This window comes from Larimichthys crocea, chromosome I (genome assembly GCF_000972845.2).
Source record: "Larimichthys crocea isolate SSNF chromosome I, L_crocea_2.0, whole genome shotgun sequence".
NCBI lineage: Eukaryota > Metazoa > Chordata > Actinopteri > Sciaenidae > Larimichthys > Larimichthys crocea.
The window spans coordinates 12,032,656-12,055,112 of record NC_040011.1 but is presented as its reverse complement, the minus strand read 5'-3'; the positions used below and the strand labels follow the sequence as shown (position 1 = coordinate 12,055,112).

General features: G+C 42.5%; 1 protein-coding gene across 2 annotated transcripts in view; it reads left to right on the top strand.

Annotated features, from left to right (window-relative positions):
• The window catches only part of fgfrl1a (fibroblast growth factor receptor like 1a), a 63,848-nt gene extending 47,011 nt beyond the window's left edge, over window positions 1-16,837 (top strand). For both annotated transcript variants that reach the window (XM_019253602.2, XM_019253603.2), the window contains 5 exons: window positions 6,888-6,965; window positions 11,168-11,461; window positions 14,626-14,798; window positions 14,896-15,076; window positions 15,743-16,837. In XM_019253602.2, coding sequence (XP_019109147.1) covers window positions 6,888-6,965; window positions 11,168-11,461; window positions 14,626-14,798; window positions 14,896-15,076; window positions 15,743-16,167 — 1,151 coding nt within the window. In that variant the 3' untranslated portion in view covers window positions 16,168-16,837. The remainder of the gene's footprint in view (window positions 1-6,887; window positions 6,966-11,167; window positions 11,462-14,625; window positions 14,799-14,895; window positions 15,077-15,742) is intronic.
• The last annotated feature ends 5,620 nt before the right edge of the window (window positions 16,838-22,457 follow it).

Sequence of the window (22,457 nt, the reverse complement as noted above, 5' to 3'; positions counted from 1 at the left end):
AAATAATGTCTTCGGAAGTTCATTTAGACCTTTGTCTCTGCAGTGGAAGTTCCTCCAAAGGTTCCTGGTCCCTGGAGGAAAGTCCCTGCGGTGGAAACGCGTCTCGTGACTTTTTTTTTTTTTGTGGACCATGTGTCAGAACAACGGATGTTTGAGTTTGTGAAATGGCTTTCAAGAAGACAATCATACGGCCAAGAGAGTCATCTTTAATTTCATTTAAAAAATGCTCCAGAGCCCGAGTTGATGTCTTCATCCTGCAGTGATGCCGCAATATAAAACAACCAGAAGTAGCAAAGGCAGCTCGAAAAATGATGAAAATGGATTCAGCTTGTCTTTTTTAGTGAATCATCTAATCGTTTCGACCCTTATTCTTCTTTCTTCACCATTAAAATAGCTGAGGAGACAAGCCCCCTGAGCTTTCGGTTGTATCACACTTCTTCATCACTTTAAGGACTTCTCGATCCCGACTGAGCAGATTCCACTGAAGAAGATCGTTTCATACAATTTAAAGCTCGTTAGTTTCATTAAAATATATCCTCATTGTTAATAAATGTTTTGTATTATGATGCCTGAACTAGCTTTGTCACCATAAAACATTTCTTGTCCACATCCTTCATATTCATATTCATTTCACACTGCACAGTGTGGTGGTTTGGCTTCTTCCCATGTACATTAAACACCTACGGTCCACAGAGTATTACATGAGCTGCTAATTACATATGAAACATAATCCATGCAGCAGACAGAGAGTTTCCACAGAACAGCTACGCTATTACATTTTGGATTTGGTGCCACAGCATGTAAATCTAACCATTTATTATAGTAATGTGTAATGTTGCAACATGTGGCAACTAAAGTCAAATAAATATTTCTAAAATGGCTGCGGCTGGAGAGAAAAGGTTGCGTGGAACAAGGAGGTCAGAGCGGCGTTTGTGTGTGCGTCATACTGTAAGAGCCAGACGGACACAGAGATCTTGGATGTCTCTTACTTCTCCCGCAAACAAATCCCCTCCGGTGCAGAAAACATTAAATATCTTGTGTTATTCCACCAGCAGCAATAATGGCATAAAGAAAGAACCACATAACATGTGGCTTCATTGTTTCCAGAGTATCGTTGAACTGATGGACTTATAATGACAGTGTGTTTTGGTAGGGGGTCAGTGCAATGACAGGCCAACAAACTGCTGAAGTTGGTCGGTGTTTATTCTGCTGGCTGTTCCAGTGGACGGGTTTGCAGGAGGACAGATGAACGGGGTTCTAAAGTTCATCCGTCTGACACCCAAATACATTTACATTTAGCTTTTATCCAAAGCGACTCACAGAAAAAGGAAACAATGACGGTACAGTGCGACACAGATATGTTAGTGCGGGAGATAGATTTAGCATGTTCAGGACAGGAAGAGCTGGAGGTCTTCAGGAGGTTTTTGAACGTAGAGAGGGACCTGACCTAGTAACCAATCTGTATCAGGATCAATATTTTATCTTATCATGCAGCACTGTCTTCTAAATCAGTAATCCAAAGGTCTCTGTGGTACCCATCATCTACCACTGCTCGCTTGTTGAACGAGTTATGGTTCTTTGTAAATAGGTGAGTAGCATTGAATCAATGAAGATCAGTTCGAATGGGATAGAACATCATGATGTAGTTTGGGTTTAAACTCATGGTTTGGTTCAACTACAAGTACATTATGAGGTAAATTAACTTCATGTAACAAAAATAAGTAATTAAGTGACTAAATGACAGGAAACTCTTCAGATGTCAGTAATGCCGTCACAGTTTGAAGTGTTTCCACAGATGAACAATAGGTGCACAGTTTGACACAAACCTTCACTGGAACTATCTGGGAAACTCTTCATCTGCTTAGCCGACCGGCACAGCTACAGCTGATAGACAACAACTGGAGCGCTCCCAAAAGATTCAAGGTGAAACTCGCTCTAGGATTTCTGTTCCGTGCATGCGAGTCCGCGTGTGTGTATATTTACAAAAAAACACAGCTGGTACCACGACGCTGGAAGACGGAGCCGCGACTCGAGACCTTGGACATTTGTGTCGTGGTTTTGGTCTGGGTTTCAGAACCGCTACATCCCTGCTTTACAATAACTTGCTTGAAAACATGCCTCAGGGTTAGGGTTAGGCAGTAGATCAAGTTAAAAGGAGAGCCAAACTGCAATCCCTGTGACATTTTGAAGATTTCATGCCAGTTCTGATCATTTACATACAATACAGCTGGGTTAAACATCATCTTTGGTCAAAACTGCAGTGCCCTGTAATATTTAAAGCGAGCTATTGTTGCTGAAGCAAAAATAAACCCTCCTGGGACTCAGGTTTAACCGAACAATGCCTGCTGTTCCAGCACTTGCAGAAGCTCCCGTTGAAATCAAACCTGTGCCTGAAACTGTGACCGTGGTCAGTGTTTCGGTTTATTTACCGGGTTTGTCAGATACACAAACTCCAATCAGGCTGGTTTTTGGCCCTGATGCAGTAACAACCAGCGGTCAGTAGGAGCTGACACACAAACATCTTTCTCTCTCTCCCCCTCGTACATTAGATTTACCACATGCACACATAGAGGTTCTGTCCACATATCCAGTGTCTCTATATTAAAACCTGGAAGGACATGACCCTTTAGGAAAACACTGGCCCCCTGGACACACTCACACATACAAACACACACACACACACACACACACACTGGGCTGCTGGGACTCATGTTTCTGAGCGTGCTCACGTCCAATTGCTGCCTTTTCTCTGCAGACCTAAAAGTAAATACAAGAAGGGGTTATACAAATACACACACACTCACTCACACAGGGGCACCCCGAGCCAGTGAATGTGTGAAATGTAGCACACACACCCCCGCAGATTAAAAAAGAGAGAGAGGGGAATGAAAGAAAACAAAGAAGAAACGAGGTAGAAATGAAACAGAGGAGAGAGCGCGAGCGAAGGTTTGAACGTAAATAGCAGCATCGTAAATGATAAAAGGCTTATTTCAATTATGTTTTATACCATGTGCGGTTTACAACTGCGAACAAATGTCTGTATACAGTGCAGTAATGATACTTTATACCAGGTCACAGAACTACAAATTATGTACTTTGGTGTCTTTATAGTCAGTGCTTGCACGATCACATAAAGGAAGATATCGTCTCACATCTTCTGCAAGTAGAACTTCAAAGTAACACATCTGGGACTGCGAGACAAGAGCGGACTAGAGTCGGAAACGTGGTCCAAAGACTTACTATACATATTTAGCTATACCTGGTTTAATCTGCCATTGGAAATGTTATTTTTGGATTATTTTGGGGGGATTTTGAACCTTTTGTGTTATATAGAGTGTCAGGAAATTCAGGTGAGAAAGAGTTGGGATGATACGCAGCAAATGGCCACAAGTCGGAATCGAACCCTGTGCCGCTGTGGCAAGGACTGAGCCTTTGTACATGGGGTGCACACTAACAGGGTCCACACACTGATTTTCATTTACAGTGCACTGTGGAGCTTTAGCAAAGAAGGATCAGAGTGTGATCGGTTTGATTCTGTCCTGATCCATTACTCCGATTCAGACCCACTTATCATATTTAATGAATGTGCATACGCTCGCTCGTACAACATTCACATATGCGAGTGTGTGCGTGCGTTGATTGGTTTTCGTAATCTCCAGCCAAAGTATCTGGCCGAACATTAGAAGGTGGAACGGGATCAGAAGAAAACATTTTGTTTATTGAAAACAGCTGAAAGAAAAGAGAGGGAATATGTTTTCTCCTCCGTGTGTGTTCAACTTGAAACAAACAAGCGAAACGTTTAAGTTTACCCCCGACCTGCACTCGTATAACAGAACCCGAGAAAGGTGTAAAACTCCGACTCTGGCACAAACACGCAACATCTCACATGCTGACAGACGTGCGATGTGAATGTTTCACAATGAAAGGTCTGTGAAAGGTGTCACATCCCACACATGTGCATACATACATATGTAAGGGAGGGGCCTCTTTAGTGGATGTCTTATGAACAAGAATTTGGTGTTAATAACAGTAAAGTAGGTAAAACTCTCTCTTTACTCTCCAACTTATGAGTGAAGTGATAATTGGTTGAGTTTAAAGTGCAGGAGTCCAGTTTTTTGGTTCATTCAAGAAGAGCTCCCTCTTTGACAGAAATGATTTCTGCTTTCATTTTATGGATCTTCCTCAACGTCCTGGATAGCAAAACTATTCAACGTCGACCTAAAAAAATCCCCTTCACGTGAGTAACGTATCTGTTACTGTGCAGTCAAGACATTTTGTCTTTTTTTGACATCTTTATAACTCCATAAAAACACAGTTTCTGTTCGGCCGCTCTGCTGATGTGACGTGTTGTATTCACACACAAACTTTTATTAAACTATTCAGTGTTAAGTTTAAGTCAGCAGTAAACTCTTATTTGAAATAGTGAGTGCAACTGATGATGACTAACGCATTCTTTATGATGCCTCCTCTGCAACACAACGCTCTTTGGTGACTCTTTAACATTGTGAACTACTTGGTGACGTTACGTTACAAAGATTATGGTTTGAATTGAAATATCTACGTCACGTCTGACGCCCTGAGAATGAGAACGGGCTGTGCTGACAGCAGAGAGATTTACTATTTAAAGTAATTGTCACTGGATCTTTCAAGACAATCAGACATTTACACAGAAACCCGTCCACCTTTAGCACTCAGACAGACACATGCAGGGAGTTTGTAGACACTGTACATTTCTGTAATTAACTGCAGACTATAGCTAAAAGTGTCTATGTTTGATTTAAAGAAAGAGGGACAGAAAGTAAGATGCTGTCTGCATAAAAACACGCTCCACACTGCAGGGATCTTCACATGTAACGTTTCATGATGTATAGCTCTTTGTTAGCTCTCTCTGAAATCTATTAGTGTTTATATTGTTGATGAAAACACATGCGTTACTACATTTCCTGTTGCTGATTTGTCTCTGCTTCAGTGTCACAGAAAACAGCTGCTACACATCTACATGTTTTGGATTTAGGGAAATACTATAGATGTATGGCTGCACTGTGTGGCTCTGTGAGAGGGTCCGCTGTGTAAGGTTTACATGCTCGCCGCAGGCCTGAGGGAGAGTTTTCTGGCTGTTTAAGAGTGCAAAACCACGTTCCACCCCCTTCGGATCAGACCCCCATGCCGCTCGGGCTTCAAACGCGCTGCCCTTTCTCAGAACAGGCCGTGCATGTGGCAGGAGGGAGGCATGAAGGGGGCGAGTCGGAGGAGAAGGGGGTGGGTGCAACGAGAATGCCGGCACCTCAAGTTACCACTTAGTTAAATAACGTCAGAACACATGCACACTAACACACCCATATAGGAATTCATATCACACACACAAAGATAGACACAAACACACACGTACGGGGTCTGCACCGCGCAGTGTTGCTATTAATACCAGCCCCGAGGATGCAGGTCATGCCTCCTATTTGCATTTCAAATGCGTCTTTCATTCCATCATCCAAATAGTGACGCTTTAAAGACATTTGGCGCTGCATTAAACACTCTTGGGCTTTCAGGTGGTCTTCTAAAATCTACGCAGGGATCCGTATATGTACCAACATGCACGATAACTATATCCATTTACAATTCACACACACACACACACTCACACACACACTCGTGTATTTCCTGCAGGTGGTCCAAGGTTGTTTGGTTCCCCTTTCTTTACTTCTTTCCTATTTTCTTTCCATAAAAAAACCCATCAGGTTTTGGTTGGAAGTTTCAGGTTCGAGCCAAGTTAACCACACACACACACACACACACACACGTACACACACACACACACACACACACATATTTTGACAGACCTGATATTGCACTGTATCAGCCCTCCCCGCCTCCCTGTCTAAGGGCCTCTCGGATATATTGGTTCCATCTTGAAGCGGTTCCTAGCGTGAAGGTCCGGACAGATGTTTGTATCTTTTTGATAATAGATGTGGGAAGACATGCTGAGGGAGGAAAACTGACATGAGAGTAAAGGCAATATGATACTGTAGATATGATATAGGCACATACAGTATAGAAGTATTAATAATTTGCCCTTTGCACGTTATTTTTTCCCCTGAAAGGTGATTTAAGAGAAATTCTTATTTAGATATATTTAAGGCAGAAACTTACGGCAATGTTCTCCGTGGCATGAGTTAATGAGTTTGTGATTAAGCGTAGAGGAATGTTATGGGACTTGTAGGATTCATTTTACAGCTTTCATCGCCAGCGAGTTGAAGCAAGCCTCTGGCACGGTCACGCTAATGGACAGACATATCATATTATTTGGCATTTGGCATGGTCTGGGTGTTGAGGGTAGAGTGCTGTGTAGAAATTAAGTTTTTGAAAAGCAAGAAGTTTCTGTACATGCCTTCAGCTGTGTCAGTCTGCTTCCTCACCGCTGCTGATGCGTTTTTACTGTTGCAGAGATTTTACCTTTTGAAAAATCTGTCAGTGCTGAATATTTTAAAAGCGTTTATGACAGCGATACTTCATCTGCATCCAATTTATAAGAGCAGACCAATGTATCACTGATATCTTGGATTTGTGCTGTACAAACAATCATACATCACAACCCTGTGCTGAGGCGGCTGCATCGTATAAAACCACTGTCAGATGAAGACAGAGAAAAAATCCTTTTAACGTCGAGACACTCGTGACATTTGTTTTAAATTTGTAGCTTTTTGTGCATAATTCATGTTTATTTTACTCTAACTGGAGCCATAAGTTGGAGAAATAGAAAGAAATCATTACGTCAAAGGCGGCTCGGCGCCGTCGAAGCACGAGTGAATATTTATCTGTCTGACGGTTCGAGCTCGATCACCTCTTCAGTAATCAGCTCGCTGATGATGCTTCTCGTCTCTCTCCCTCACCAGATGACACCGGCTCAAGAGGTGGAGCAGTGATGACCAATGCCGACTCTGAACATGCCCCGGAGCTGGCTGGGAAACTTGGTAAGCGTTCATAACGTCTCTGATCTCATCACTACAGTATGAAAATGATAAGGAAGGCTCGGAGGTGACACTTTAGATAGCTGGGAGTGTGTAAACGTTTTAAAAAGTTCAGTAGCAGATCGCACAATAAACACCTTGTGCGCCGTCAGAAGGGGCAGAAAGTGAGGTGGCCACACACAGACACACACAGACACACACAGACACACACATCAGGGTGGTTTGCTCAGATAATTGGCTCTGACAGAATGGAGAGCGTTCTATTTGTGTGAGGTGTGATTTGGTGGGACACATTCCAACACCTCCCTCCCCTCCCAAGTCTCCCCATCATGTAACTTAACCCTTCTCTCCTCTTTCTGTCATAAACTAAACAATCATGCCCATTCGAGCTTGAATGCAGTTTACTCTTTCGCTGTGTGGTCTTTGTCTTTATCTGTTTGCCTCTCAGGGCTCATAGCTCCTCATTTATTTGAACATGATCGGTGTGGCGACTCGGTGGGAGTGCCAATACAGGCGTCTGCGTCCCAAAAAAAAAAAAAAAGAAGAAGGCAAGTCCTGGCAAAAACTTTGATCCAGGCTCAATTTCACCCGTTCCCATTTTTAGATTAGCCTGGAGGCGGCGGAGGCAAGACTGCCAAATTGGCGGCGACCAGAGCCACGACACTCTCACACCACGAGCTTCACAGAAACCCATCAGAGACCACGTCCGTGTTGTAGACAGTATACGACTCTAACGTCACAACACCAGGCAGCGAGAGAGACAAGAGATAAAATGATTTCCTCTGCTCCAGAGTTGTGAACTCCTGTTCGTGAGTTTTACAAGTCGATGTGCGGTGTTTTGACAGTGATAAGCCTTTACACACATCAGTTATTCTAATTGGACTCCCTGGACTTGTATCTCGTTGATGAATGTACTGACAAATCTTCAGCAGCTGCAGAACATGTGTAAAGTCAACCTTTAGGCTTAAAGAGAGAGAGAGGCTTATTCACCGTTTTGATGAGAAGATTGACAGCACTCTCTCACAGCACCAGGCGGGCAAATGAAAATATATTTAAACCTAACTGAGGTCCAATTCCTGAAATATTCGCCTTAAACTTGAGATAAATGTAATCCTAATTCTAATGCTCACCTAACCTAAACTCGAGATGAACCAAAATTACCTCACTTAAGAAAAATCTCTCTCAATCTCAGGATCCAAGTTGGAAATCACAAAGCTGAGTCCCTCCCTCCCTCCGTCCCTCCCTCCGTGCGATCAAAGGCAGCCGGTCGGAGGGTCAGCAGTATTTTTACACTGTGAAGTGTGGCGTTGAAGTGGCCCCTGAGACCCAGAACAAGCCTGCCCTTTCGACCGTTCTGGCTCTCACCTTCTCCCCTCATCCCTCTCTCTCTCTCTCTATCACCACTTTCTCAGCCCTCCTGTCTCCTCTCTCTGTTTTTCTACCTTGCCCACTCTCTCGCCTGTACTTTTCTTCTTTTTTTTATTGTTTTACCATCTTTGTTCTTTTGTTTCTCTGCCGTCACTCCGGTTTTATCCGTCTGCTTCTAGCAATCTGTCAGTCGTCCGTGTGTTTTAACCTTAATTTGAACTTCGCTCGCTCTCTTTCTTTCCATCTGTTTCCCCCTTAACTTCTGTTTGATTTGGTTCAGCTTTGACAGTTCATTTAAATTGCACTTTGCAGTATTTTGCTCAGTCTCTGGTCTCATCTTTATTCAATCCGGCTCAGCTGCACTTTGCTTTGGCTCCCGCTTCGTCTTTTCAATTAATTTCAGCCTCGGCCAGTGCAGTTAATTTACGTAATCATCAGGATAGGCCTTTGCCAAAACGGTGAACGGTTAATCATTGTCTCTCCTCCGTCTTCTCCGCCCTACTTTCCCCCACTCTCTGGTAGATCTATCGACTCATGCTGGTCACAGTTCAGCTGTAGTCCAGTAGCTTTTCTTAGACTCTGGGGGGGACAAAGGCGAGACTTAAAAGCCTTTCGGGTATGTTTGTTTTGTCATCCTGCCCGGCTTTCTGTCGGTCAGCGGAGAACTATATTCTGCTGAGTAATGCAGCCGTAGTGAAATCTCCACATTTTAGCGCGCGACCCGTCACATAACTCTCCCCGCCTGTTTGTTTACCCGGAGCTAGAATAATAACTGTGTCCAGAGAAAGAGACATAACCGCGGTAGTTTCAGGGTGATTTATCGCCCCGGTTGATGGCTATCTGCTGTGGCTAGAACATGAGGGCTGTAAAATCAAACGCTCCTGTGAATGATTTCCTCTCCTCCCTCCCTACTGAATACTTTTTTTTTTTTTTGCCTCTTTGATCTGTTTTTTCACTGCTCACTGATTGTTGTGCAGGGATATGTGTGTGTGAATAGATGTACGGGTTTATGTTCGGTTGGGTCGGTCAGGCAGCTTTGTGGAGGGATGTGGATGTTTGAATAGGTGTATGTGGTTAACTGGCAATTCTGTGTTTTTGTAAGAAGGGGATTTGCATGAATGAATCGATGTTTGCCGAGATGCTAAGTCACTGTCTGGCTTTTTTTATGACTTGTGCACAGATATGTATTCATGACCGGATATTTACAGTGATGTTGCACAGTCGTCTGGCTGGTTTCTGGGTTTTAACGGTGGGGGGAAGCATAGTTTGAGGTTTTGTTTTAAGAGCAGCAGAGGCGTACAGAACCTGAGGCCAGAGGTGCTGGATCAGTGGAAAATAATGAATCTAGTGTGTGTGTGTGTACATGTTTTGTGTGTGTGTGTGTAGCTTCCCGGTCATGTGAGTAAGTCTTTTGTGTCAGAGAGAAAAGGAAGTGATTCAAACTTCTTTTTTCCTCAAACCAAACAATTAGGTTTATTACAGCAAATTAGGTTGTATATACCAAGGGGCACGCTGCCATGTGTTGTTACAGCACAACATGGAAATTCTTGGCACTACCTCTGTCGATGACCTCAGTCTGTCTGACGCTCTTTCCACTGCAAAAAAACAAAAAACAAAAACCCAACATCTTAACGAGTTACCAAAATCTTTTTCTATTTCTATTCCTAAATCTATTTCTCTGCAGAATGAGATGAGTGGAGTTCTTCCTAATTCCATTTTCTGTGTTTAAGTAAGTTTGTGGAAACACACAACAAGGAAAACAGAGTGTGTGTGTGTGTGTGCGTGTGTGTGTGTGTGTGTGTGGATGCAGATTATTATCAACTTCAAAGAAATTGATTTCACGGTGTGCAGTGGAAGGTTACGCACCAGTGCAGAATATTCGCGGCGCAGAAAATTAATTTACAATCACATTAGTGTCTGCGGATGTCTGCATGCACAAACAGAGAAGCCTGACGGATAAAACATGAGAGGAAACAAGGAAACAACAGTTCATGATCCGAGCAGACAGGCGTACGTTATGTGATTATAAAGACTTTCTGACAGCTCCAGAGAAACCTTTGGTGTATTTATATCATTAACAAACGAGAGTTTGTTCTTTAAAAGAGTTTTTTAAAACTTCTGTGGCTGTGATGTGAAGCCAAAACCTGCAGTTACCTCAAACGTCCACTTGAGGCTGGCTCCAGAAGTGAGTCAGTCTCCATAAGTCCCCATGTTCAAATGTTCAACTTCACAGCAGAAATAAACATGTTTACAGCCTGGTACAAAAAACAGTTTTGGTCTCTGTAGCTAATTTCCCCGTTCATGACGACTGTACTGAGGGTGAATTGATATACAACTCACCTGTTCACATTATATTAAGGCTTAAAGTTATAAGAGCGTGCACGCTTTGATTGACAGGTGGGTGTCTGGCTTCAGCTTCATTCTACCCACCTCAGCTCCACCGATAATCCACGTCTTATTAGCTCCTCACGTGTTTTCGTAGCTGCCTAATCTAGTGCTGTGCTCCCAAAGAGGTAGAAGAATGGAGGTGGACAGTATTTTGACATTTCTGAACTCTCCGTTTGGGTCACAGCCTCTTCAGATAAGCTTTGATCGCTCTTTATGTCTCATAAATGTCTCATATAAGATGAATTCCCCAATCTTTGTCTTTCCTCTGAAGAACAAAACACTGCTCGTAAATATTAAACTGTTCTGTAAACCCTTCATCTCTGCTAATAACTTCTTCTGTCCTCTCCTTGCCTCTATAGCTGACTCCATAAGCAGACAGTAGAAACAAAACTTATTTTCCAGTATTGATGTATTTCTAATTACAGTTTCAAACCCTTCTTTCCTCGCAGTGCGTCCACGTTTCACGCAGCCGTCAAAGATGAGGAAGCGCGTCATCGCTCGCCCAGTGGGCAGCTCGGTGCGCCTGAAGTGCACGGCGAGCGGCAACCCTCGCCCCGACATCGTCTGGCTGAAGGACAGCCGGCCGCTGGCGGACGAGGACGGAGGAGCGGGAGAGGAAGGGAAGAAGAAGAAGTGGACTCTGAGTCTGAAGAACCTGAAGCCGGAGCACAGCGGGAAGTACACCTGCCACGTCTCCAACAGAGCAGGAGAGATCAACGCCACGTACAAAGTGGAAGTCATACGTGAGTCACCGCGCATCACAAAGACATTTTATAAACTATAGCTGATGAAGATTGGTTGAGGATTAATGTTATTTATGTTGAGATTCCAGCACATTTGTGCAGTTTTCAACACATCTGCTTCAGTAATCTTTAAGGCATGTGACAGTAGGATCTTACTGTACTCTTAAATGCTGAACACATCTGAAATGTTTCCACCTGAACATGAGTCACCTGCATGAATCAGCACTCTGACTCAGAAACTGAAGGAGACTTTAGGGACTTTTCTCATTTTTATTATCCTTTAATCTGTCAGTTATATCATTTCAATTAGAATATGAAATGTCAGAAAATAGAAATGTCCATTTTAAAGTTTTTAGGCACCAGTGTGACATGGTTGATCAATGGTATTCAATTTACAGTTATAGAAAACGAAGAAAATCAGAAGATCCTCAACTTAAGGCTGCTGGGAAAAGCGAATACTTGGCATTTTAGCCTGATAATTTATATTTTATTGTTAACTGATTAATCATTTTATCAACTCATTGTTCCAGCACTACCTTTAAGAGACGTAGCCTCGTAGACTAAATAAGAGAGTTTGAAATAGGTTTTGTTTCTATTCTGAATCACCGTCATTATGTAGAATATCTAACATCATATGGTCGAGAACGTCGTAATTAACTTTTCAGATATTAAAATGACTCGTGGCAAAGAGTCTGATGCCGGAGATGAATGCAGTATCTTATTCTGTTTGTTTCCAGGGATAAAGACGTACAGATGTTCGGTTATCAGCTGTTTTTTCTGCTGCTTTTTAATATGTATTGTTCAAACTATGAACCTGAGCAAGCTGTAGATCGTTTATGATGATATAAACTTTCTTTCTGTGGACCACAGGGAGAGTATCAACCAGATTTAAATTTTAAGGCTGCTTGTATTAATTTGTTTTATGCAGGTCTCTTAGGCATTGTGGTCAGTGGCAGAGTAGAGCCGTGCAGCAGTGCGCCGACTAATGAGTTACACCGAGAAAAAGACGTTTAAAATAACTTTTTAAAAGCCTCCTTTCACCTCACTGGCATTTATTGATCACCGCCGGGTTTGTCAGTAAACATCAGTCAAGCGAGCGAGGAATGTCCGGCAGGTTTTTTCAGCTTGGACGACGACGAGCCGGCTCCGTTTTTTTGTCTAAAAAAGGTTTAGTTTCACTGTTGAGAGCCCGAATGTGTGTTATGATGAGTTGTGGGTGTTTCTCTGATGTATTAGGTTGTGTTGGAAGGCTGCAAAAGCTGTTTTGGTGCGGGATGATTTAATGTTAAGCTGTTTGGTTGGCGTGTGTGTGTGTGTGTGTGTGTGTGTGTGTGTGTGTGTGTGTGTGTGTGTGTGTGTGTGTGTGTGTGTGTGTGTGTGTAGGTTACTGAATGTGATAGCTCTGTTGAGAGCCTCAGACTAGCTCCTCTCACTTTACTCGCCACATCTGTTGTACATTAAAGTACAGCTGTAGTTTTTCCTGAAATACACACACACACACACACACACACACACACACACACACACACACACACATATGGAAAGGAAGTAAATCAAACCGCTGCTAGCTTATGTCAAATGTGACATTTTCTCTATCAGGAGAGATTCACTCAGCTGTCAGTCATTCACAGAAAACGAGTCCAGTAGCCTGAGGCTTTCATGAAACATATATAATCCATAAGTACAGTTATCAGCATTAGTAACAGTAAGTAGTAAAACAACATAATTCATAAATATGATAATGTATCTGATTGGAAGAACCAGGGATCGAACCGCCGATCTTCTGATTAGTAGACGACCCGCTCTAACTCTGAGCCACAGCCGCCATCCGTACATTTTCTACCGCTTATCCGAGTCGGGTCATGGTGGCAGCAGGTTTAGCAGGGTAGTCCAGACGTCCCTCTTCCCAGCACACATTCCAGCTCCTTCTCGGAGATCCCGAGGTGTTCCCAGGCTAGATGGGATATGAAGTCCCTCCAGCAGGTTCTGTCCTCTCAGTTAGACATGCCCTGAACACCTCCAAAGGAAAGCGCCCAGATGTGCATCTGATTAAGACGCCCCTGGACCACCTCAGCTGGTTCCTTTCTCCTTCTCAGCTCCTTCCTTATTCTATCTCTAAGTCCGAGCCCGGCCACCTAGCGGAGGAAGTTCTTTTTCGGCAGCTTGTTTTCACGATCTCATTCTTGCCGTCACTACCCAAAGCACCTGACTATAGGTGAGGCTTGGAGGGTGTAGATGGACTTGGAAATCAAGAGCTTCGACTTCCCCACAGCACTGAAGACGCCGCACTAGTCGCCCAGTCTATCTCACGCTCCCTTTTCCCATCACTCCTGAAGATATTTAAACCCCTTCGCTCAGGGCAGCAACTTGCTGACCTAAGATTTCCCAGAAAACTTTTTTTTTTACTTTTCTTCTTAAATTTGTCAGCTGAATGAGTTCTGGCAGCGTTGTTGTTTGTGTGTGTGGTTCCTTTGCAGTTTATTAGCCCTTTTTACACAGAGATCCCACAATAGCACCATAAAGAAAAGAATAAAGAAAGCCTGCCATTATGCCAGCTTTGCTTTTTTATATCAGAGAAAGGCATCATAATGCCGCCAGTGTGTGATTTTTAGATAGCATGACTCATGACTGCTTCGTTTTCAACTGCAGATAGCAGCTCCTCAATGCAGCGAGCTCTGTGTGCAACACTACACATGCATTGAAGTTAGCGCCACAAGGTGTTGTTAAAGTTAAACATACAACTGGAACCACATGAGCTTTTCTGAAATCTTGGAAAGTCCGACTTGAAGTCATTAATCCTATAACAGCTAATACCGAAGATGTCAAACAAACGTTGGCAAACAAACTTATTTTCTCTGGTTAAGTTCTCGTGAGATTGTATTAACAGATCCTTAAAAAAAAGAGTATTGAATGCCTGGCAGGTGTGTTTATTCTGCTGTATAAACTGGGAAAGAAAAGGCAGGAGCTGCAGATAAGGAATCTGTTTGTGCGTGAGGGAGGATGTGGCGCTGAATGCAGCAGATACTGTGCAAACAGCGCCTGCAAACCGAGTTATATTCTCTCAGGGCGTGTGTGATCTTTTCTAATTGAATATAAAGAGTACACACTCCTTCCTCACGGTGCTTTTCCCCTGATTTTTGTGTCTGTTGTTTCTCTGTCTTCAGAGCGTACCAACTCTAGACCCATTCTGACTGGTACTCACCCCGTCAACACCACCGTGGACTACGGAGGAACCACATCTTTCCAGTGTAAAGTCCGCAGTGACGTCAAGCCGGTTATCCAGTGGCTTAAAAGAGTCGAACCTGGTGACGAGAACAAATTTAACTCCACCATCGAGGTACAAACACGTGCACTACTTCTACATATAAACACTATCTAGTAATGTTTGACTACACAGATTAATAAACTTGTTCTTTGTATGATTGTACTCAAAGGTTGGAGACCACCGCTTTGTAGTCCTGCCTACAGGGGAGGTTTGGTCGCGTCCAGATGGATCCTACCTCAATAAGTTGCTGATAACCAGAGCCAAGGAGGAGGATGCTGGCATGTACATTTGCCTGGGAGCCAATACGATGGGCTACAGCTTCAGGAGCGCCTACCTGACTGTGCTACCAGGTGAGAGGAAGAAGGGAGATAAACATGGCATGCACATAAAGAGAATTGTATCCTAGAGAGGAAGATACAGCAGGTGATGAGAGGAAACTAGGGTTGCAAAATCTGTGAATTTTCAAAGTTGGAAACGTTCCATAGGAATTAATGGGAATAAACAGGAATGTATGGGAATTAATAGGAATTTATGGGAATTAACAGGAATAAACTTAACAGAGAACTTAAATATAGTGGGGTGAAATATATTTTAAAACAGCCAGATTTCATGCACTTGAATATCTATGCCATTTCTCAATCACATGCACATAGCACACTGCAAACCCCCAAATACCAGTTAATTCCCATAAATTTCCATAATTCTCATGGAGTTTCTGATTTGGAATATTTCGAAAACTCCCCTAGCTTATCCTCCCCTGGAAAGTTTCCAGTGATTTACCAGAAACTTTCCGCCCCTCTGCAACACTAGAAGCAACAAACCTAAAAAGTTGTTTTTGCTTCTGCTGCTTGTGTAAATTGTAAATCATCATGATTTGCTGTGAGCTCGGCAGATTTGTCCGGTTTCCAGGCTCAGAGTTAAAGGTTAGAAGTGACGCCTCGCTGAAGAATCATTTCCTGTATCTGTGTCATAATAATATTATATATATAATTTCCTCATCTGTTGCTGTTTTGCAGATATGAAGCCCCAGAACAACGCTATCCCCACAGCTACGTCTCCAGGCCTGCCCTGGCCCGTCATTATTGGAATACCAGCAGGTGTCGCCTTCATCTTAGGCACTGCCCTCCTCTGGTTCTGCCAATCAAAACGCACCTGCTCCTCTTCCTCTTCATCCTCCTCTGCTCTTCCCGCCGCCCAGCGCCTAACTGCGGCAAATCGCGACCGAGCCTGCCAAGCGCTGCCTCCTCAACCGGCCGGCGGGGATAAAGATTGCCTTTCATATGAGGACTACGTTGCCCACCAGCAGCTGCTTCTGGCTCAGGGAGGCACCGGAGTGGCTCCCAAGGTCTACCCGAAGATCTACACGGATATTCACACGCACACGCATTCGCACGTGGACGGGAAAGTACACCAGCACCAGCATATCCACTACCAGTGTTAGCAGCGAGGCTACTGCTTCAACTCTTTACATGAACATGTCTCCACGCATGCAAACTCATTCACAACAGTCCGTACTAACTGCTGCCATACAGAGCAACGAACAAAGAAAGCTACATGGAAGAGATCCGTGCAGAGACGTGGACTCTTTCCTCATTCTGCTGGACTTATTCAAGACACAAACAATGAAGAATGTAAAGAAAAGAAGATTTTTAGCCCATCTGGAGGTCGATCCAGTGAAATCTATGAGAGAAAAACCCCAAACATGTTTTACCCAAGCCTTTTTATATGAAATCTTTTCTGTAGATTTGTTTTTTTTTTCATTTGAAGCCGCAATGAACTCTGCAGCTTTGAGACAACTCAATCTGTATTTTAGGTGGACACAGCAACCACAACACAACTCCTCAGTAACCGACACTACATGTATATAGTGGAATATGATTATACAGCATTTAGCACGCTATACTTCATCCTGGGTAATCTATAAAGAGCAATATAGCATGTGTGTAATGTAATAGCTTCATTTCAGAGTATATCTCAGGCGTCAGCCCAACTGAGCCATCAGAAACACAAATCAAGATAAACTCCTCCCACTGTATCCACACCCTCGCACCCTCGGCTGCTGGTTTTTGCTTCTGCAGGGTTCAGCTGCTATCTGGGTACTGTGTGGAAAAAAAAAAAAAAAGAGAGAGCTGATGTCAAATTGGGTTACCGGGTTCAAAACAGCTCTTAGTAGATCGTGGCAGTAGCTGCTTCTACTGACAGTTTCTGCCCCATGCGCTTCCCGACGAAAGCTTCCTGTGTCGCCTCGTCTCCTTTTTCAGCTTTGATTGATGCTCGCTGACTTTACAAGAAAGTGATGAAGGATATCAGTTCTCCTCGTGTCAGTCGCTCAGCCTCTTTAGGCCGACAGCACGAGGAGTGATCATCGATGCCTCGGTGTAATTCTGAGAATTGTTTCCAGATTTCGTGGATCTCTGCTGGATATGTCACAGATTCTTGATAACCTTTCGGGGGCTTAAAAGAGAGGAACTTCATCTTAAACTCTAACTTAAGGATGAGACTTTTTAAATATGACCTCACGTATAGAGGAAGAGGGTTTGCATGTGCTCTGTCCTCCACACATGGTTTGTTACAGAGGGATCTGTTCTAGAAGTCTTCTGCACATTTACCACTGATTTATTGACCACTCTGAGACATTTTGATCAATGAGATTTCACAGATTACACAGTTAAATGTGATTGGATTACAATCTGGTCATGACACTTGAAAGTTGAGGCCTCCACAGGTGTTTTCACTCCTTGTGTAGCTTTGTTGCACCTTTCAGTGTCCCGGCTTCATCCTGAGCCGAGGTCTCATCAGCCAGATTAACTGGAAACACCTGTGTGGGCGTCCGGGTACTTTAATCTGCAAGCGAGGTCACTTGACAGCTGTGAGTAATGCAATTAGTACACTATATAAATGATCCACCAGGAAATGTAAAGAAAGAGTGGACGTGAAATTAAGGTGATAGTTGCTCAGTGTTCTTGTTGTGTTTGGGAAGGCATCATGAGGAAGATATGAGGGATAAAATCCCAGCGATCATAACAAAAAGAGGTCCATGTCATTTCTTGGTGTTTTAAAGACTGATTCCCGTCTCTTCTTGTTACTTTGTTTGTTCGTATATTTATATGTCGTTCTTTGGCTCTCGTTGTATGATTGCATTTTGTGTTTTCTCACATTCACCCAAACTCAACCTCAGTACACGGCCTGTTACTTTGTTTCGCTCTTCCTCAGGTGTTTCGTTTCGTCTCGTCGTTCCTGTGTGTGCACTCACTGAATCTGACCACTATATAAAATCTGTGTGAAATGATATGCTAGACGTGCTCATGCTCAAAACAGTTGGGGTGACTGTCCAGAGATGTTTTTGAAAACATTTGTATTGAGTCTGTTTCTCTCTGCAGACCTTCAGGATAAAATGCAACAGTGAGAACTTTACGAGGGTGTGTTCAAACAACCATGTGACAGGAAGTGATGTATGGAAATCTCCTGCTCGTTCTTTAGCATTTTTGCACAGAAATCTTTAAACTCAAGTAGGAAAATGTACAAATGTATTCATATATGCCCGTTTTTTTTTTAAATAATACGTTGTATTACATGTTCCTGAAAATACCTTTTATCTCTGTATATTTGAATCCCTTTTTATTTCTTGTATTATTTCACTTCTTTTCTGAATGAAACTTTTAAGAAGGTGTAGCTCAGAAAAGCCTTCAGATAAGATGAGCCAATTCCAAACAGTGACCCGTGTTAATTTATTTCTGTCTCTGGAAGCAGCTTCAACTGAAATTATTCTTGAAACTTTGCATTGGTAGCTTCCTCTTTGACACATTCTTCCTGTCCTCCCAGCTTCTCTGTTTTGAAACATCTGTTGACAAAGTCACCCCGAACAGCTGGAGCGTGTTCTCTCTCTTTCTTTTTTTTTCTTCCAATGTTTGAGGGGTGGAAATCAGCACGATATGCTTTTCTGTAAGAACCCACGTCAGCTCAGTTTAACCTTTCTTATTTCACGTTAAAAACCTGTTTAAGTTTGTTTGTTTCAAAGCTAATGGACTGCCAATAGACAGACTGTGTACTTCCTACGAGCATGTACATGGAATGACATTAGTGTTAGATAATTTAGTGAGGAATGCTTTGGACCAGACGGTAGCTCTAGCAACACATCGGCCCACAAAACATATTGCAAATGCTAAATTGTCTCGAGATTCAAAAAAAAAAAGAAAAGCGTGTTTCTAATTTATTTTCTATTAAACATGTTTGTTTGTTTTTTTTCATATAATTGGGCATTATACTGCATGAATGGATTTTGTGTTATAGTAATAATGTAAGCTATGTAGCAAATACCATGTTCATGTCATTGTAAGATACTGTATTTATACGTGCCGACGGAATATACGAAATTTTATCGATAATCTTTGTATCGACAATCCTGTACAGTCTATTGTCACTTAGGTTAAAATTTTGTTTTCTCATTCATTGTAATCATGTTATTGGTGCCATTAAAAAAAAAGTTCAATCTATGTATTATCGTCCGTCGTGCCTCTCTCTCCGTCACCTCGCTCCCGTCCAGTCCTGTATCATGGGACTGTCTTTAAGTGAACGTCCTTCTCTAAATAGTTGTAGCCCTTCGACTGTGAGAGCTGCAGCCGGCGTTTCGTCTGTCAACATGTCTGTCTGCAGAGATGACAGATAGACACGGTGCGTGCAGATGGAGGGTGTGAAGGCCCGACATCTTTCTCTCTTTCCCCTCTCTGACTCATTTAGGAGAAGAAGACAATGAAAGAAAACACTGATGAAAGGATGGAGCGCTGCCAAAGGGTGAAGGTAGCAACAGGGAGCAGATAAGATAATAATAAACTGCACGGAGTGGTGTTCTGAACGTTCTGACCATTGTGTAGCAACATGTTTCTTTTCTAACTCTAGGTGTATTTGCTTGAGCTTTGACTTGATAATAATGGAGTCCTTTGAGCATTGTTTTCATCAGGGAAATATCTGACTTTTCCTCTGCTAAATGTTCTACCGTGTTCACCAGCTTGATGCTGATGCCTGCTGTGTCCGTAAACAAGGTTAATAACAAGGTTAAAAGTTGCAGAAAGTAAAACAATGAGCTGAAAGATGCTAAAAGAGAGAACTGCAGAGTCAAACGATATATAAGAGCAATCCCTTTCACTTTATGCGTAATCATTTGATCCATTGTTGACATAAATTGAATAGTGAAGTCTGGCTGAGGAGATCTTGACCTCTTGGGTTCCTCTGCCTCGTTCCAACAAACAAGAAAAACAAAAATCTGTTTTCCTCACCTCTTGTATGGCAGAGGATATTAGCAGTAAAAGACCTACCACACACCGTGTGTTTAACAATAAAGATTTAATGATTTCAGTCATTTCAGAGCCATGAAATACAAGCCAGTTCAAGAACCTCTGTTAGAGTTATAAAGGGAAGGAAACCAAAGTGAAACATCCAAAGATCTACCCACATTTTATAATTGTTTTGCCTTCCCTGTCTCACCAAATTAAATTTAAATTAGATCAGACATCACGTATGAAATGGATATGACCCATATATATCCAGTTTCCCCTCAAATATTGGATGTTTTGACCAAAAAAGGATCATTAATACCAGCGATGCTGCCTCATAACTTCTTGGATCGTAAGGTTGATGACTGGGTTGAGGGGTTGAGGGGCTGCAGGGAAGGAAAAGTAGTTTGAGAAACACTTTAAAAATTAAACAAAGAAGCAAATCACCTTACAGGAATCTGCGGTTTTGAAATGTTTGCAAAGTCAACAGTTACTCATAAGTATATGACCTAACCCAGGGATTTACAAATCCTGGATCATGTGGATTTCTGTGTCTGGTAAGCTTCACTTGTGATAAATAGCAGAGGTGTAATATTTAAAGCTATGAAAGAAACATTAAGCTCTACATGATTGTAAGTGTGAGATAAGAGCAGGAAAAAATGGCCTTGTACAAGGCAAATATGTGATTTTCCTGCAGTTCACATCCTTGACATTCAACTCTCATTCTTTTCTTATCTGGGAGATTAGCCTTTTCCTGCTTTTTTGTGTCCCTGGTTATCTCCTGTGAATTTGATTGACTTGAAGAGCTGGTGGGGGGGCAAAGATGGGGAGGACAGACAGGGGAGGAAAACATGAAGAGAAGCAGGGAGGAGGAGGATGACACAGAGCCGAGCTGCTGACAGATGTGTTGAGCTCACTGCTGCTCTGCACCGATGAGACGACATGAGAAAATGGAGAGGAGATCAGTGAAAGAGCGTGGAAGTGGAAATGTGCAGGAAGGGAGGAGAAAACATGACGGAGGGTCGAAACCTTCTGTCCCATCTGTCTGTTCTTTGATTTGTCATTTGATAAAAGTGACAAATGTTTAAACATTTAAGAAGTTCTACATTTTTTCTTTATTATTTGTTTTCAAAGCATCGATAACTAACTTAAATTAACCTTTGTTTGACCAGGTGAAAGTCCCATTAAGTAATTAAAAGTTTTTTCCAAGAGAGGTCAGGCCAAGAAGTCAACATGCAGCTAAAGTATATTACATCACAATAATAAACATTTAAAGTATCAGGCCAAAGGTTCTGTTACATAAAGGAGCAGAGATTATCCTGTGAAAACAACACATGCAGGTTTCCGAAGTCTCAAGTGACAATTCAATTAACTGAAACAATAACAAAACACCGCTGACCGATTCTTAATGCGAACACTGAGAGGTTTTAAAATCTTTTTGCTGCAATTTGCCATTGGGATTTCTTGTATGGACAGATTAATCAAATTCTAATGTGAGCTTCTAATGTTTGAATCATAAAAACCTTGTTGATTTGGCTTATTATATCCAAATTATTAAAAAGAGTGTCCAGTCCAGAGTGTACACTCCCTATTTCTAATGTAAATATAAGTGAGGTTTGGTGGTAATTTGAGAAAAAACTGTAAAATAACTAAGAAATTCAAAAAAGGAAGACTAGCGAACGAAGTAGTTGACAACACTACATTTAAACTGGGGGCAGCTGTGGCTCACTGATCGGGGGTTCGATTCCCGGCTCCTCCAGTCAGCATGTCAAAGTGTCTTTGAGTGAGGTACTGCTGCTCCATCAGTGTGTTAGTGCGTATGAATGGTCAGCTCCCAAAAACCGATGTTCTATCGTGTATAAATGTGTGTGAATGAGATCTGTAGTGTAAAAGCGTCTTGAGTGATCATAAGACTACAGTCCATTTACTCTGTTTAGACTGCACAGCACATATAAGGTGTTAATGTATGACGTTGTGCTGTTATTTAAGGATGTAGCTGAAGCTGTAAAGGACTCTGTTCAGTCTTAAAGTTGAATCTTGAGATCCACGGCTCACATTAATCCTTTTTTCCTTTTGAGTTTTCATGACTTCAAATATTGAAATGCAGATGTCATGAATACATCTGAACCTGGATGAACATGTAGCCTCACACTTTGTGATCTGACAAGCCTTTTGTTCGCTGGCTTCAGCGTTTCAGTGGGCCGTTGTTGGTTTAGTCGACAAGTGTGAATCTACTGAAATCCTCCCACTGTCTGCGGAGACATTACGCAGTCATTCGAACATCTCACACGGGACAAATGTTGATTGTTGTTGAAGAGAGACGTCTTCACTCGACCTGACTCAAAGGGGGGACACTTAAGGAGTTTCCAACAAAGAGGAAAAATGTGTTTCAGTGTGAACCATTGTGTAGCTGACTGAGCGAGAAGGGTGTGAATTCACTGAAGACATTCCTGAGCTGCTG